At 42.5% G+C, this 17,058-nt stretch overlaps 1 protein-coding gene across 2 annotated transcripts in view; it reads right to left on the reverse strand.

Moving 5' to 3' along the window:
- PCSK5 (proprotein convertase subtilisin/kexin type 5) overlaps positions 1–17,058 on the reverse strand; it is a 295,107-nt gene that overhangs the window by 150,552 nt on the left and 127,497 nt on the right. For both annotated transcript variants that reach the window (XM_066614135.1, XM_066614134.1), the window contains exon 8: positions 6,120–6,332. In XM_066614135.1, coding sequence (XP_066470232.1) covers positions 6,120–6,332 — 213 coding nt within the window. The remainder of the gene's footprint in view (positions 1–6,119; positions 6,333–17,058) is intronic.

The raw sequence follows: 17,058 nt of genomic DNA on the forward strand, positions 1-17,058 counted from the left end.
AATGTGTGAACCAACTCCCTAAAAGAACATTTCTTGCTGTGCAATGGAAGTTCTATCTGTGCTTTTAGCCTGTGATGACACACAAGTCAGAACTTGATACCACAGGGTACAAGGGCTGTACAAATAAAACTTAGGAATATAATAAAAATGTGGATGTAATTAAGCATTTATTCTCATGCATGTACAGCCCAATCCTAGGCAGGTCTCCTTAGAATTAAGTTCCATTATGTTCACTGGGTCCCACACCCAGGAAAGTGTACATAGGATTGGAGCCTTACGGCTGCAGGCTATGGGAGACGTGATTGCCTCACTAAGAGCATCTTTATTGTGCTTTGACCACCGTCAAATATGCGGTCTGTTGTTAAGCAAATGGTTGTTAAGCTGCACATGCCTGTATTTACTTTTTTTTATCTCACTAATAGCAATATGTACAAATAAGTTATTTTTTAATTACTATACCATTGATTTTATGATCATGTAAGGTCCCTGCAATTTACTAAGTTCATGTAAGGTCCCTGCAATTTACTAATTTACTAAGCAAATGTGTTCCAAAGCATAGGCAGCAAGAACCACAGATTGAGAATGTAGGTCAAATTTTGCAATTTTGATAAGTCTCTTGAGAGAAGCTTCTTTTCAACTGAACACAATACCAGGTATTTGGTTAACTGCTGCATTTAGACTACAACTCTATGTTCCTTTGTAATGTATACATGGGAAAGACACTTGCATATTTTGCTCTCAGATGTTATGGTATGTACAGTGGGGATACACAAATCTCCCAGTTTGGTGACTAAAAATTATTCCTTATTTGCATGCAGTGGTGTTGCTGGAAGGTGGGTGCAGGCTGTACCTAGTGATGCTTACGGGGGGGGGGGGGGTGACACCACTACTGGCCAAAATTTTTAAAATCTTGGTATTTTCGAATAATACTGTCAAGTTACATATCATTTGATGTGTAATTTCATGCAGAATGCAATGAAACAAACCGTGTTTTAATATATCTATTCTGTCAAATGTTATAGCAACACGCACACACACACACACACACACACACAAACATACAGTCATTTATTTCATGATCAAGTGAGGGATCTGATTTGCACTTAGAACTGTTGTGGCTGCAACAGCTTTCCTATTCATTTCAATGACAGGATAAGCTTAGAGCAGTGATTCTCAACCAGTGGTACGGGTACCACCAGTGGTACTTGAGGTGGTGTCTGGTGGTATTTGCGTGACCCCTGCCACCTGGCAGCGAGACCAGAAATGTGACACAACAAACAGCTGTAGAAGACTTGGTTCATCGGGCAGAGTTCCAAAGCATAAGAACAGCCCCACTGGATCAGGCCATAGGCCCATCTAGACCAGCTTCCTGTATCTCACAGCAGCCCCACCAAATGCCCCAGGGAGCACACCTGATAACAAGAGACCTCATATTGGTGCCCTCCCTTGCATCTGATGTAGCCCATTTCTAAAATCAGGAGGTTGCACATACACATCATGGCTTGTAACCTATAATGGATTTTTCCTCCAGAAACTTGTCCAATCCCCTTTTAAAGGCATCCAGGCCAGATGCTGTCACCACTTCCTGTGGCAAGGAGTTCCACAGACCGACCACACGCTGAGTAAAGAAATATTTTCTTTTGTCTGTCCTAACTGTCCCAACACTCAATTTTAGTGGATGTCCCCTGGTTCTGGTGTTACGTGAGAGTGTAAAGAGCATCTCTCTATCCACTTTATCCTTCCCATGCATAGTTCCATGTCTCAATCATGTCCCCCCTCAGGTGCCTCTTTTCTAGACTGAAGAGGCTGAAACGCTGTAGCCTTTCCTCATAAGGAAGGTGCCCCAGCCCAGTAATCATCTTAGTTGCTCTCTTTTGCACCTTTTCCATTTCCACTATATCCTTTTTGAGATGCGGCGACCAGAACTGGACACAATACTCCAGGTGTGGCCTTACCATCGATTTGTGCAACGGCATTATAATATTAGCCGTTTTGTTCTCAATACCTTTTCTAATGATCCCAAGCATAGAATTGGACTTCTTTACCGCCGCCGCACATTGGGTCGACACTTTCATCGACTTGTCCAGCACCACCCCAAGATCTCTCTCCTGATCTGTCACAGACAGCTCAGAACCCATCAGCCTATATGTGAAGTTTTGATTTTTTGCCCCAATGTGAATGACTTTACACTTACTGACATTGAAACGCATCTGCCATTTTGCTGCCCATTCTGCCAGTTTGGAGAGATCCTTCTGGAGCTCCTCACAATCACTTCTGGTCTTCACCACTCAGAAAAGTTTGGTGTTGTCTGCCAACTTAGCCACCTCACTGTTCAACCCTGTTTCCAGGTCATTTATGAAGAGGTTGAAGAGCACCGGTCCCAGGACAGGTCCTTGGGACACTCCACTTTTCACCTCTCTCCATTGTGAAAATTGCCCACTGACACCCACTCTCTGTTTCCTGGTCTTCAAACAGGTCTCAATCCAGGTGAAGACCTGCCCTCTAATTCCCTGACTGAGGAGTTTTTTCAGTAGCCTTTGGTGAGGGACCGTGTCAAATGCCTTCTGAAAGTCCAGATATATAATGTCCACGGGTTCTCCCGCATGCCTGTTGACCTTTTCAAAGAATTCTAAAAGTTTCATGAGGCAAGACTTATCCTTACAGAACCCATGGTGATTCTCCCTCAGCAAGGCTTGTTCGTCTATGTGTTTTGAGATTCTATCTTTGATGAGACATTCCACCATCTTATCCGGTATAGATGTTAGGCTGAGCGGCCTGTAGTTTCCCAGGTCCCCCCTCTTTCCCTTTTTAAAGATTGATGTGACATTTGCTATCCTCCAATCTTCTGGCACCGTGGCCGTTTTGAGGGACAAGTTGCATATTTTAGTCAAGAGATCAGCAACTTCATTCTTCAACTCCTTAATAACTCTTGGGTGGATGCCATCAGGGCCTGGTGACTTATAGATCTTTAATTTATCAATGAGGTCTGAAAATCTTCTCTTTTAACCTCTATCTGACTTAATTCCTTGGTCAGGAGGGGCCGTTTGGGCAGCTGTATCTGCCCGAGGTCTTCTGCCGTGAAGACAGATGCAAAGAACTCATTCAATTTCTCTGCCATCTCTAAGTCTCCTTTTATTTCCCCTTTCCCTTCCTCACCATCCAGAGGGCCAACCACTTCTCTGGCGGGTTTCCTGCTTCTAACATATTTGAGGAAGCTTTAATTATTCCCCTTAATGCTGCTGGCCATGTGTTCCTCATAGTCTCTCTTGGCCTCCAGTATCACCTTCTTACATTTCTTTTGCTCCTTTTTATTCTCCTCATTAGGGCAAGACTTCCATTTATGGAAGGAAGCTTTCTTGCCCTTTACGGCCTCTCTAACTTGGCTGATTAGCCATGCAGGACTTAGTCGAGCCCTTCTTCCTTTGCGGTATACACTTCTACTGGGCCTCTATTACTGTTGATTTGAGCAACCTCCATGCACTCTGTAGAGATTGGACTCTTTTTACCTTCCCTTTCAACCTCCTTCTAACCAGCCTCCTCATTTGAGGGAGGTCCGCTTGTCAGAAGTCAAGGGTTTTTGTGAGAGATTTGCCCGGTATTCTTCCCCCGACGTGCATGTTGAAACAGATCGCAACATGATCACTGTTCCCCAATGGCTCAGTAACATTGACATCTCTAACCAGGTCCTAAGTACTGCACAATATTAAATCCAGAGTCACCTGTCCTCTGGTGGGCTCTATGACTAGCTGCTCTAAGGCACAGTCATTTAGTATGTCAAGAAATTCGGCCTGCTTTTCATGACCAGAACACAAATTGACCCAGTCAATATGAGGATAATTGAAGTCCCCCATGATTACAACCCTGTCCCTCCTTGTCACCTTCCTGATCTGTTTCCTCATTTCAAGGTCCCCTTCCGGTTTCCGGTCTGGAGGACGATAGTATGCCCCCAGTATTACATCACTCCTCAGGCCTGGTAATCTAACCCATAGAGATTCTATGGAGTCGGACCCACCTTCAATCTCTACTTTGCTGGATTCTATCCCTTCCTTAACATAAATGGCCACCCCACCTCCAACATGCCCCTCCCCGTCCCTACTGTAGAGTTTATAGCCCGGGATTGCGGTATCCCACTGATTCTCTGCATTCCACCAGGTTTCCGTTATGCCACTATGTCAATGTTTTCCCTGGTCACCAGACATTCTAGTTCTCCCATCTTTGCTCGGAGACTTTGGGCATTCACATAAAAGCATTTGTACATCGAATGCCCCAGGATGGGCTGCTTATTAGCTCCTTGATCCCTGAATCCTCTCATTGTGCCAAACCATCTATCACATCCCATCATGCTACCATTCCCAATTTCTTCTCCTACTCTGTCTTTGCCTTGTTGTTCTCTAACCTCCCCATCCTCGTCCCATAGGGATGAGGAGTCCTGAACCGGATGCCCTTCAGCTCCTGTCGGCTTTCCCCCAGGGATCAATTTAAAAGCTGCTTTGCCACCTTTTTAATGTTATGCGCCAGCAGTCTGGTTCCATTCTGGTTCAAGTGAAGCCCGTCCCTCTTGTACAGGCCCCGCTTGTCCCAAAACGTTCCCCAGTGCCCAATGAATCTAAACCCCTCCTCCCTACACCACCGTCTCATCCACGCACTGAGACCCCTGATCTCCGCCTGCCTAGCTGGCCCTGCGTGTGGAACAGGTAGCATTTCCGAGAACGCTGCCTTTGAGGTCCTGGCTTTCAGCTTCCTACCTAATAGCCTAAATTATGCTAAAAGCCTAAAGTATGCTTTTCCATGCCCAAAAAAGCCCTCCTGTCCACCCTGATCCTCCTACTGGTGTTTGTTGCATCGCATCTTGGCCTCCTAACCCAGAAGTAACTAGCGATGATGTCATCGCCAGTTATTTCCAATGGCACTTTGAATAGGTGGACCATGTGAAGTGGTACAGCAGAGAATAAACATTGAGAAACACTGACAGAGCAATATGTACTCAAAACTGTCATGTTATATCTCTCCTCAATATGAATATTAAAGTTTTAACATGCATCATAGCACACATGGGGTTCTTAATGAGGGAATAAACATTCTCTTTAGCCTTACTTTTCTTAAGGAATTTTAAATGCATAAAACAACACTAAGCAGGGTTACTTGGTCTGAGAAGACCTTTGCTCCTAATATACTCAGGAAGCTACATGTGCTAAAATGAATCATGTTTCATGGGAACAGGAACTAGAGAATCAGAAAATTGCATAACAAGAGCAAGATTACAAAGATTTTACCGTGAAGCAGACGTTACAAAGAACCCATGAAAACATGATGCAAAATTCCATGTCAGGAATGTTATTTGCTGGGAATTGAATGATTTGTTTCCCTGTTATTACTTATCAAGGAGGCTGAGGAAACAAGCCAAACACAGATATAAAATTTCTTGAGAAAAGCAGAAAAGAACAGAAACATTACTGGAATGAAGAGTTACCTCAGATTTTGTCTTTAAATTAATCATCTGAAAACAGCAAAGTTTCCAGGAGAGATGGCTAATATCCCAGATTACTGGAAGAAATGATAGACAATATTTTGAAAACAGCTGATCTTAACACCTTATTATCAGCAAGCGACTGGAAAGGAGAAAACAGTAAACAAATTTGTATGGGTGACAGAAAACTAGGATTGAAAGAGACCAAAAGTATTTATTTTCTCAACAGGAAAACGACCTGGGATTTTGTGTGTGTGTGTGTGTGTGTGTGTGTGTGTGTGTTTGTGTGTGTGTGTGTGTGTGTGTGTGTGTGTGTGTGTGTGTGTGGTACAAACCTGTTTTTGGTTGTACAAAGTAGTTAAGAGAGATTCTTGGCTCCAAATGTGCAGACGTTCTTCTCTTTTATCTAAAATATTCCTAGTGATGTGAGCAAATTTTATTTTATTGTCTTGCTCATATGAATGTGCAGTGCAATGCCATGCATGTGTGCTCAGAAGTAAGTTCTATTCAATTGAATGGGACTTACTTCCATGTAAGTGTGCATGGAAATGTTGTGCTAGTAATCTATACAAAGCTCAGATAGATATCCTTTCTTCCCCCACAAGATAGTAACAAATACAAGCATGCTTTAATCATGTTGAAGACAACATACTATTTTTCTGTCATAGGATTCTCCGCTGCTGTAGGTTGTAGCTAGTGTAGAGGCGCATTCTTCGAGATACCAAGGTTTCCGCCCACTTTCAGCTGTGCTGCTAATGGAGATAGTGTAGATACTGTTGGTGTAGCCATCACAGGAACAATGATCCTTGCTCCTTCCACCATTTCCAGATGCCCAAACATAGATGGAACCCAAGTTGTTTCGGCCCTATTTGAAATAAATGAAGAAAGGATCATTAATTTAGTTTAGTTGCTTAGCACATAAGCTGCCTTATCTCTTTCTTTACTTCCTGTTGGAAAAACCTAGAATAATTCAGCCAAACTAAAGATTCATTGAGTTTAATGAAAGCAATAAGCATGTGCTTAACTGGTATTTCAAAATATTTAATATTAGTTAATTCTTGACTATGACAAGAAACAGCGGGTCATATTTTTTGCTCATGAAAATCATGTTTATATTTTATCACTAGTTAAAGCCTAACTTTAAGTCAAAGGAGATGGGTTCTTGGAGATATCATATTTTACCCTCTCTTTAAACCACATGTATCCAGACCAAGATAATGAACATCACAAAAGCTCTGCTGTTTTCTATCTAGACCAGGCACCTCCAACTCTGGCTTGTGGATGGCACAATTGTCCCCTGCAGGATGCAGTGCCTCAGGTGATGCAGCTGCTTCAGAGAAGGGATTTAGGTAAGACTGGGATTTAGGTAAGATTTCTCCTTGACCTTTTGGCCTAGTCTATGTCCTGAAATGAATTATTAATCTGTGATTAACCAGGCTATTCTAAATATTTCTCTGAATAAAGGAATGGATTAATTACAAACATAAAAACCTTGACCCAGCAACAGGGGTGATACATAGGTGGGAGCCTGTGCCCATGCAGGGCCCACACTATGCCAGGCCAACCCCTGAGGCTGGCAGTAAAGGCTTTGCTAGTCCCCATTACCACCTGCTATTTGCTACCTGCCCTGGGAGAGAAGCTGTCATTGACACCAATGACACTGGGTGACACCCTCAGGGTGTGTTTGTGACAATACAACTGGTCAACATTTTGGAAATGTTTTGGAAAATTTGAATTTATGAATAATACCATCATGTTATCATTGGAAAGGTAATTTCATGCAGAATGTAATGAAACAAACCATGTTGAATTACAGGGGGGCCCATATCTGTGGATCCTGTATCCGCAGTTTCAGTCAACTGTGGGTTGGGTCTGCAATCCCTCCTGCACACGTGCCCTTTCTGGAGATAAGGAGATCCCTGTTTTGCTCACCTCTAGAGAGTGAGGGGCATTTCCTCATATCTGTGGTTTCACTTAATCATGGGGGGTTCTGGAACGAACCCCCGTAGATATAGGGGCATGCCTGTATCTGTATTCTATCAAAAGAAATGGCCAATTAACCAGAAAAAGAAAACACAACTGCAAATGAATTTTCTTAATTCAAAACTGACCAATGAGACTGATTGTTCTGAGAGCCAATGAAGTGCTATGATACAGCATGAAACCAATAAGGTGTTAGTATGAGACAGCTTTCATTTCCATGTATCTGCAATAATACTAGAACTCTTATTCAATTGTGTGAGTGTCATCAAGTTGGCCACTGGTTTTTTGTTGGTTACTCTGTATTGTTACATATTAAAATAAATGAATTAAGTTAATGGGAGTTACATCAACCCTAGTGATGCCATTGCATTTAGGGTGTGCATATGATATTGTAATTTATTCTGTATGACCTGGTACAAGAGGAGGTTCATCATGGGCGTGATGTAATGAGCTCTCGAACCAGGTGACAAAAACTCTAGTGATAGCTCTGTCCCAGAGCACACAGTAACTCCAGGGAGGTGATACTCATTAGGACTGAAGCATAAAGGTAAAAGACCACCTTCCCTTGCAACCTAATCCTGACCTGGTCTGACCCCACCTCCACGGCTGCCATTTACAATGAAAGAAATACACAGGACAGAACTATGCGTTTAACATAACATGGTTTGGCAGTGTTGTAGATCTGAAAGAGCCTTGTCAGTTTCACTGCCCAATTCACACAATGACAAAATGATAGGGAATTTTCCCCAAGTGCACTAAAGCAGTGGTTCTCAAACTTTTTAGCCCAGGTCCCACTTCTCAGAATGACAATCTGTCAGGACCCACCGGAAGTGATGTCATTACCCTGGAAGTGATGTCATGGCCAGAAGTGACATCAACAAGCAGGGAAAATTTTTAACAATCGTAGGCTGCAATCTTACACTTACCCAGGAGTAAACCCCACTGACTTTCATTGTCAAAAGCATATACACTGTAGCCTGTTAAAAGTACATATCTCCCCAAATGCAGTCACATACCATGTTGGCAACAAGTCTAATAAACTAAAAATAAAATATTGAAATGAATGGGGACATACCTGAAATTGGCTCACAACCCACCTAGTGGGTCCCAATCCACAGTTTGAGAAACTCACTGGGAGTCCAAGAAACAACTGCAAGTGTTTGCGGGGCAGGAACTTGGATGTGCCCCAGCAGAACCACAGCGATCAAGTGCAGTGGGCACTCAGAGTCTGCCACCCTACCTAGGGGGTCTGCCAGCCTTGTAGAGGGTCCAGGAGGCCCACAGCCCTCTCTGTGGACCTCCTTCAAGCTTCATTTCACTCTGATATGTTGGTGAGGGAAACTTCTGGTTTCCTTCCAGTTTAGCGGTAGTTGCTCCAACCTGCAGATCACAGCAAAACGAAATTTGGAGAAGACTTGCAGAGGGGGCTGTGAGGCTGGCAGACCTCCTCAGGTAAGGTGGTAAGACTCTGAGTGCTGGTGGCGTCATGATTACTGTACCCATTCCTGGGTCACTTATTGAGTATAGCCTCAATAGTGAATGGTTCAAGCAGCTTCCTCATGAGAAAGCCTACACCATGGCTTCCTCATGAGGAAGCTGCTTGAACCATTCACTAATGAGGCTATACTATATCTCCAAAACTAGACGTGATAGGGCAAAACGGATGCCATTTTTGGAATCAGCACCCCAAATTCATATCAAACCACCATAAAGTTTGGGAAAAACTTTTCTGACCCTCAATTTTGTAGGCCTGTGTTATTATTGGTAGCAGTCAGTTACCAGAAATGCTGCTGCTACCTCCACTACTAGTAAATCCCCACCTTGCAAATTTTCAGATGAGAATAAGGTGAAAAGGCCCTGCTTTGTCCAAACATTTAAGCCAACAAGAATTTTAGCTAAATTGTTGGAACCAGCACTAGTTGGTCCATGGAGACAAATGGAATAACATGCAGCGCAATCCTAACTTCTGGGTTAGGCTGGAACAAGTCACTTTTGTCGACCTGGAGGTGTCACAAATGTGCTGTAAGGCATGTTTGCATTGACTTTAGAGTCAAGGAGGCCAGCGCAAGGAGTTGGCAGATCCGCTCTACTCGGATTTGTGTCACCTCCTGATGTGGCTCAGATCTGAGTAGACCCATTGGGGTCAGTGTAGCACGACACAAGGTAAGGGAAAAGTTTTCCCCTTGCCTTGGGTTGCACCGATTTTGATCCCAAACTTGCACTGGATACAGTACAGGTCAGCTAGAGTTGAAATGAGGTCTTTGTGTCTGAAAGAATACAATTGAACTTTGAGTTTTAACTAGTACTGAAGCGAAAACAATTTTTTTTTTCAAATTTGCAATTCAAATTTGAGAATTTAATGTGAATGAATACTATAATCTTCCAAATGGAAATGTGTATGAATCTGTGAAATTCATTTAATTCAGTTTTCTGCTATCATTTGTTTCTGATCTCATGAAATTTTCCGAGTAATGATGAGAAGCCCATTAAAATTTCTGAAGACAGTCAGTTTCTTACTTTCCAGTGATACTAATTACCATCTACAACTTTTCTGCACATAGACATGCTATTAAGTTTAGGACAAAATTAAAGACATGAATGGGAAAACATTTTGAAATCAGGAGGTTTGACTTCCAGTCTATATGTGAAGTTAATTTCCTTTTCTTGGATGACAAATTTGTTAGGAGCAAATTGCCTGCTGTTGCCCATAGCCCCCACTGCTCTAATCTCTCCAGGTCACTGCTTCTGTCTTCCTGTGTATTTCCGATTTAGTTTTCTTTCTTGCAACCAATTTGGTCACACTTACTTTTGAACTGACTAAAGAAACATCTAGTGAAGAAAAAGACTCATTAATTAATTTCAGTTCATGTTCAACATGCTTGCCAGTCAGAAAAATGTGAAGATGCTGACTTGGGCAAGAGTTTAGTAATTTCCCTTTTGAGACCTGATGAAAACCAAATCTATAGTCTTTATAATTTTTAAGATACTTTCTTCTTCTGCATGGCAGGCCATTAACATTGTAAGACATTCTGTAACTGACCAATTTCTCAAGGGGTTCTATGCAAGGATGCATATCAAAGAAGTACTCTTTTTATCATCCTATTTTGGAGAGAATTTAATTATCTACATGGCCATTATGATATAAAATTTGCTACCCAAAATTACACAATGTAGTATCTTAAATTGGTGTTTTGCTCATTGTATTTGGTAGTATTCAGCTCACTGAAGAGCTGGCATACAGTTTACACGATTGGGAAATAATCTATCCTCTAACCCAGTGTTTCTCAAACTGTGGGTCAGGACCCACTAGATGGGTCCTGAGCCCATTTCAGGTGGGTCCCCATTTATTTCAATATTTTATTTTTAATATATTAGACATATTTGGGGAAATGCTACAGATCTGTACTTTGTATGTACAGGCTACTGTACTACTACTACTAAGGCTACTATGTAACTGCTTTTAACAATGATATTCAATGGGACTTACTTGTGGGTAAGTGTGGGTAGTATTGCAACCTAGGATTGTTAAAAAATTTTCCTGCTTCCTGATGTCACTTCCAGTCATGACATCACTTCTGGTGGGTCCTGACAGATTCTCATTCTAAAAAATGGGTCCCAACACTAAAAGTTTGAGAACCATTATGCGAACCCTTATATGGCTAGGAAACAAAAATATTTTCCTTCCTTGCCACTATCTCAAAAACGGGTTTTTTCTAGTTAAACTGTTCATAGTCACTTGCACTTTGTCAACAGCTGGGAATTCTGGCACAAGTGAAAAGAGCAGGTTGGGTACCCTACAGACGTCAAAGGACCTTCTTAAGAAGTCTCATGGGTTCTGTAAGATGCAGAATGTGTGTAAAGTCTTCCCTTCTGCCCAATAACTACTGCTTACAGGAAGTTATTTTTAATGCTATCCAAACACTAGTAAAATCTTGTTACCACAGCTACGGTTTTACTTATATGCTGGCATTTACAGACATGGAAGGCAGGCTTTTGTAAACTTTCCCAATAATGTCTCAAAGAAATTGCATGAACTTATTTGTAATGGGTTGTTCTTTTCTTGATTTAACCAAGAAAAAATGGAAAAAGAGTGTCATCATTTTGTGATGGTGTTTTAAAAAAACAGGAAAAAAGTTGTTTAAGTTCTTAGAGACTTTTGCTATTCTAGATTGTTGCTCAGAATATATTTATTATGAATAAAATTGGCATTTTACTGTATTGTGAAATCAGAACAGGTTATGTAGTAATTTAGAACTGTGTTGCTCTTTAACATAATAGCTGAAATAACTTCAAGCTATTCCCAGAGGAGCGATACTTTGTATTTAAGAGTTCAAACATAACAAAACAAAAGTGCTGCTGGCTGGAACCTGAAACCTGAACCTGTGGAATGCAAGACGCTTTACTTCCCCAAACTCAATGAAGTCAGTGACACAATCAGAACCACTGCACATGTTCATCGAGATGTTCATCTAGCTGTTAGTATTACTAGTAGCCTTACTTTCACACACACAAATACTGGGTGAGAATTAATGGTATGAAGTGGGGAGGGTGGCTCTTTAACCTACTCTCTGTCATCTGTCCAAACAGAACTGCCTTGCTGCCTTTCCACCTCTGGTGGAAAGAAGTTGATGTGGGACTGTGACCTCAGTATTGCCTAGTTACACGTAGCTTATTCTTTCCTTATTCAATTACAAGAACATGAACTAATATGTGGCATGCTGCATTAGGCCTGAACTAAAGTGATGTCTACACCAGTGTTTCTCAAACTGTGGGTAGGGACCCACTAGATGAGGCACAAGCCAATTTCAGCTGGGTCCCCATTCATTTCAATTTTTATTTTTAATATATTAGACTTGATGCTACTATGGCACATGATTGCATTTGGGGAAATGTTACAGATCTGTACTTTTTTTTTTTTTTTTGCAATACTTTATTTATTACAGATACAGGTATGGAACATTGGATAAACTTAGGGCTGGGACTACACAGGTTACACATGAGGATATTGGCCATCGATTACAACATACATTGCCCAACAAGATTATTCATCAATACAAAAATTATCATATTTATTAATCTACTGATTAACAGATCTGTACTTTTAACAGGCTACTATGTATATGCTTTTAACAATACTAGTCTGTGGGGCTTACTCCTGGGTAAGTGAGGATAGGATTGCAGCCTAGGATTGTTAAACATTCTTCTGCCTGATGATGTCACTTTCAGCCATGACATCATTTCCAGTGTGTCTCGACAGATTGTCATTCTAAAAAGTGGGTCCTAGTGCTAAAACGTTTGAGAACCACTGGTGTACACAAAATATTATCTGCAAAACCAGTCCCACACTAGATATATCTGACTATATATATATATAACACTGGTGAACGCTTAATGATGGTTAAGGGATCAGAACAGAGTGTGGGAACTGCACACTTCCTCCACCAGCTGTCCAACACATATGTGCACACATCTATATGGTTGGGTGCACAATTAGTGTATTACCCAGGCCACACACGTGTTGTCTTTAAAAGGGCTGATGCAAAGAGAGTATCATGACCACAAGTCTTTGGATAAAAGGCCAATTTTGGTTCCTTAGAAGAACCAACGCATTCCACTTTGATTTGGGGAAGACTTCCTGGAAACTTCTGTGATCAGCTGCACCTTGCCCTGCATCATATTCAACCTTGCAAACAATGACATCAGCTTAGAAACTTTTTGACCAAAAATAAAGAGAAATATTTCTGTTTATAAAAGAAGTGCTTCTTGCCCTAAACTTTCTTTCACCACTTCATTGACAATTCGATCAGAGCCCTATACTAATGAGAATAGTAGTTTCTTGAGCAATTAGAAACCCCCTACGCACATTCTACCCAAGTGGTGGAACAATGGGAAATGGCAACCTCTCTCAGGGATGTGTGTAAGGAAATCCATCAGCAGCCATCTTCAAATAAAAGGATGATGTCAAATGAGCTTAAACCTATCCCATAAACTTATAAACTTAATCTTAGGGCCCAATTCTATGCCATACCACCCCCTAACATGCAGCGCCGCTGACGGCAGGGAAGGGGGGATAGGATCTCAGTATGCATCACTGTCTCCAAGTTCTTCCCTCTCCCACCCCAAAGCACCCCCTGCCTGGCCTGCTCCCCACCCTGAACTGCCACGCTCCTCACCAGAACCATCCCAACTGCTGACATACCTGCTCCTGCAGGGCAAATGGGAGCTGTTGTCATGAATGCAGGGCCTCTGGCCATTTGCACTGGTGGCCCTGGAGTACACAATAGTGAAGTGGCTTTTGCGTCACCAGTCTGAGGCTTAGGTGGCAGATCATAAGGCCAGCCACCACAAGCCCTGGATAAGATTGGGCTATGGCAAGCGTGCCCAAAGCTTGGCCCAGGGGCCATTCAAGGCCTTTGGGGACCCCTAATTTGGCCAGCAGGGAGCCCTCAGTCTCCAATGACCCTCTGGTCATCCAGAGACTTGCTGCAGCCTGTACTGGGCTGAAGTAACTGCTCTCAATGTGAGAATGACTGTTTGGCCTCTCACATGAGCTGCAGGCTGAGGGCTACCTCCACTGATTGCTGTTTCATGTCTGTAATGCTGCAGCTGCAGAGGAGGAAAGGCCAGCCTTGCTTTGTGCAAGGCCTTTTATAGACCTTGAACTATTGCTAGATCTTCATTCATTCATACAAGTTCATCTCTAATATATTCATTTATGTAAATTTAAGTAAATTTATTCAAATTTGAAATGTAAATTAATTCTTTTTTTTTCCCCAGCCCTTGACATAGTGTCAGAGAGATGATGTGGTCCTCCTGCCAAAAAGTTTGGACAGTCTATGGTAAAACGATACTGTACAAAGTCTGGCCATAAACTTCCAAAGTGTGCACACTTCTGCCTTCCCCACCTTGAGAAAGGTCACCTAAGGTATGTATTAAAGTTTAACATCTAACTGGATAACATGTGTTTTAAAACTTAAAAAAACTTGAAACAGTATAGAAATGGACAGTTTTCAAAAGAGTGTCTGACCCACCGAGCTTTTCTCCTTTGCCTTGATCTCTACATCTTATTACAACGGCAAAAGCAATAGGCAATATGAGGAATTAAAAAGCTGCCTCCTGTGATATCATGCAGTGATTTTGAGACATCACTGCATGGAGGTGCAGAAAATGAAATGAGTTGTACAAAAGAACAATGAATCAAGTGTAAAGATGTGAACACATAAAACATACACAGGTGTGTCACTTAACAACCTTCTGCTTAACGACAGACCTCATATAGGACAGTGGTCAAAGCAAAACAAAGAGGCTCCTAATGTGGCAGTCAGGTATCCCACAGTCTGCAGCAGAGTGTTTGTTTACACAACAAAGAGGCTCTTAATGCAATAAAGAGGCAATCTACCTCCAGTAACCTGTGCAGCCAGCTAGTGTCTGGCAGGGAGGCTCTGTTCACACAACCAAGGCACTAGATTGGGCTGAATGTTTGCTTAACGTCCTATTTGCATAACAACGGGGATCTGAACGTATCCCCATTGTTAAGTGACACACACCTGTAGGTAGCAGTATTCCTGAATAGAAAGCAATACAGAAAAAAATAATGTCTCACTAATCTTTTATTGCACAACAATACTCATTGGTCAACCTTAAAAGTGCATGTTGTTCTTCATGTCCCATGCAATGGACAGAAATGTGAAAGAAATGAGGCTGGTCAAATGAATGGCACTACTCTTTAAAACATACTTTTACATTGAAAACAGAATATATTTTGATACATCCAAGAAGTAGCAAATTCCTCATTCTTGTGCACACTTAGGCATTGAATTCCTGCTAAAATAAATTGGATCCAAGCTAGCTTTAACTTTATGCAGAATCGTAGCCTAATATCCATAATTTTGGCTGAATAATGTCCATATAATCTTGTTATTAGTCTCACAGTCTACTGAGCAGTTAAGATTTATAAACAACACCCTCTATCTTTGGTTGTTTAGTTTTAGAATTCTTTTTAGATTTTTTTTTTTAAAAGCTTTAAATAATCCAAAATTCTTTTACCACCTTCTGAAGACTGACAGTTGTTTTGTGATAGTAAGAGAGCCTTCTGTTCCTATCAACGCTTTGAACACACACTCCACTGCCAAAGTTGGTGAAGCGAGAGAGATGAAAAGGGGCAGTGATGATGAGAGGGGAGGCACCAAGCCGAGTTCTCACAAGAGGCTCAACAACACAACATCTGATCATTAATGTCCATCAAACATCTTGGCTCTCTTCCAGCTTACTAAAGAGAATGGAATAGTGGGAACAAGAAGAAGGCCACTGTGCCGACCCAGGCATAAAGCCAAGTGCCTGACTGAGGTTTCAGAGCCTGTCCTCCCATTCTTTTTTACATTAAGGACGATATGCCATGCCAGAGCTACACAACGCCTCCTGAGGATGGCAGATACAGCACTGCAAAGAGTATGCCTGCTTGCAAGAGTAAGAACTTGGTTACTAGAAGATCTTTAAAATTATAGTAACTGATTCTGGATGTCAAAAATAATCTTAATGTATAAAAACCCTGTGATTATTGCCTAGGACATTTTGGTTTTGGCTAAACTCCATTTAAATACTGAGAAAGAATAGTGGAATCTTGCATACATGAATAAAACCTTCAGTAAATTATGCCGTTTTAGGAATTATCCTCCTTAAAAGGCACTCTGATTGATCACAGATCCTGGGATAATTAGAGCTTAGGCCATGTCCTGCATTTGTATCCAACTCGGCCCAGTGACAAAGTTTCAACACTTGGGCCCACAGTTGCAAGTTTCTCATGGTGGTTACTGTAAGGCTGGGTCCACAGTAAAATGTCTCGTGTAAGCCAAGTGGTCATCTAAGGGCGTAATCCTAACCCCTTATGTCAATGCTTTCCAGGACTGACATAAGGGCAATGCAGCTCTGAGGTAAGGGAACAAACATTCCCTTACTTTGAGGAGGTCTACATGAGTGATACCCAACTACAAGATGCAGCACATGTCCCATTGGCACCGCTATGCCAGTGCTGGAAAGCACTGACATAAGGGGTTAGGATTGCGCCCTAACACATATAACCATTCTTCTGGAAGGATGTGTATATCCAGAGGTGTTCCTGGGGGTCCCTGTTCCCGGGGCAACCTCCAGTATTCTACCCCCACACCCCGTTTTGCCCCCCTTCTCCGCCCCTGTACACCTGACCCGGAAGTAATTGAAAACAAGGGGGGACGGAGGAGGTAGCCGAGGCCCCCACAGAGCCTTCTGCTTCCAGCAGCCCCAGACTGCTGCAGTGGAGACCTCCGCAGCGCTTGTAAGCTGCGTGGAAGGCTCCATGGGGGCCGGGCAGCGGCACACATCTCCTCTGAAGTCGGAGGGGGTGCGTGCCGCTTCCCCTCCACCTCTGAGGGATGCCCTCAGAAGTGGAGGAGGGGCACCCTGGGCCAGGAAGCGGCACGCATCTCCTCCGAAAACAGAGGGGGTGTGCACCGCTTCCCCTCCGCCTTTGAGGGATGCCCTCAGAGGTGGAGCAGGAGTGCCCAGGAGCACTCCTGGGAGGCAGTGGGAAGCGGGAACAAACATTCCCTTACCTTGAGGAGACCTCTGTGACA

Source organism: Tiliqua scincoides, chromosome 2 (genome assembly GCF_035046505.1).
Source record: "Tiliqua scincoides isolate rTilSci1 chromosome 2, rTilSci1.hap2, whole genome shotgun sequence".
NCBI classification, from domain to species: domain Eukaryota; kingdom Metazoa; phylum Chordata; class Lepidosauria; order Squamata; family Scincidae; genus Tiliqua; species Tiliqua scincoides.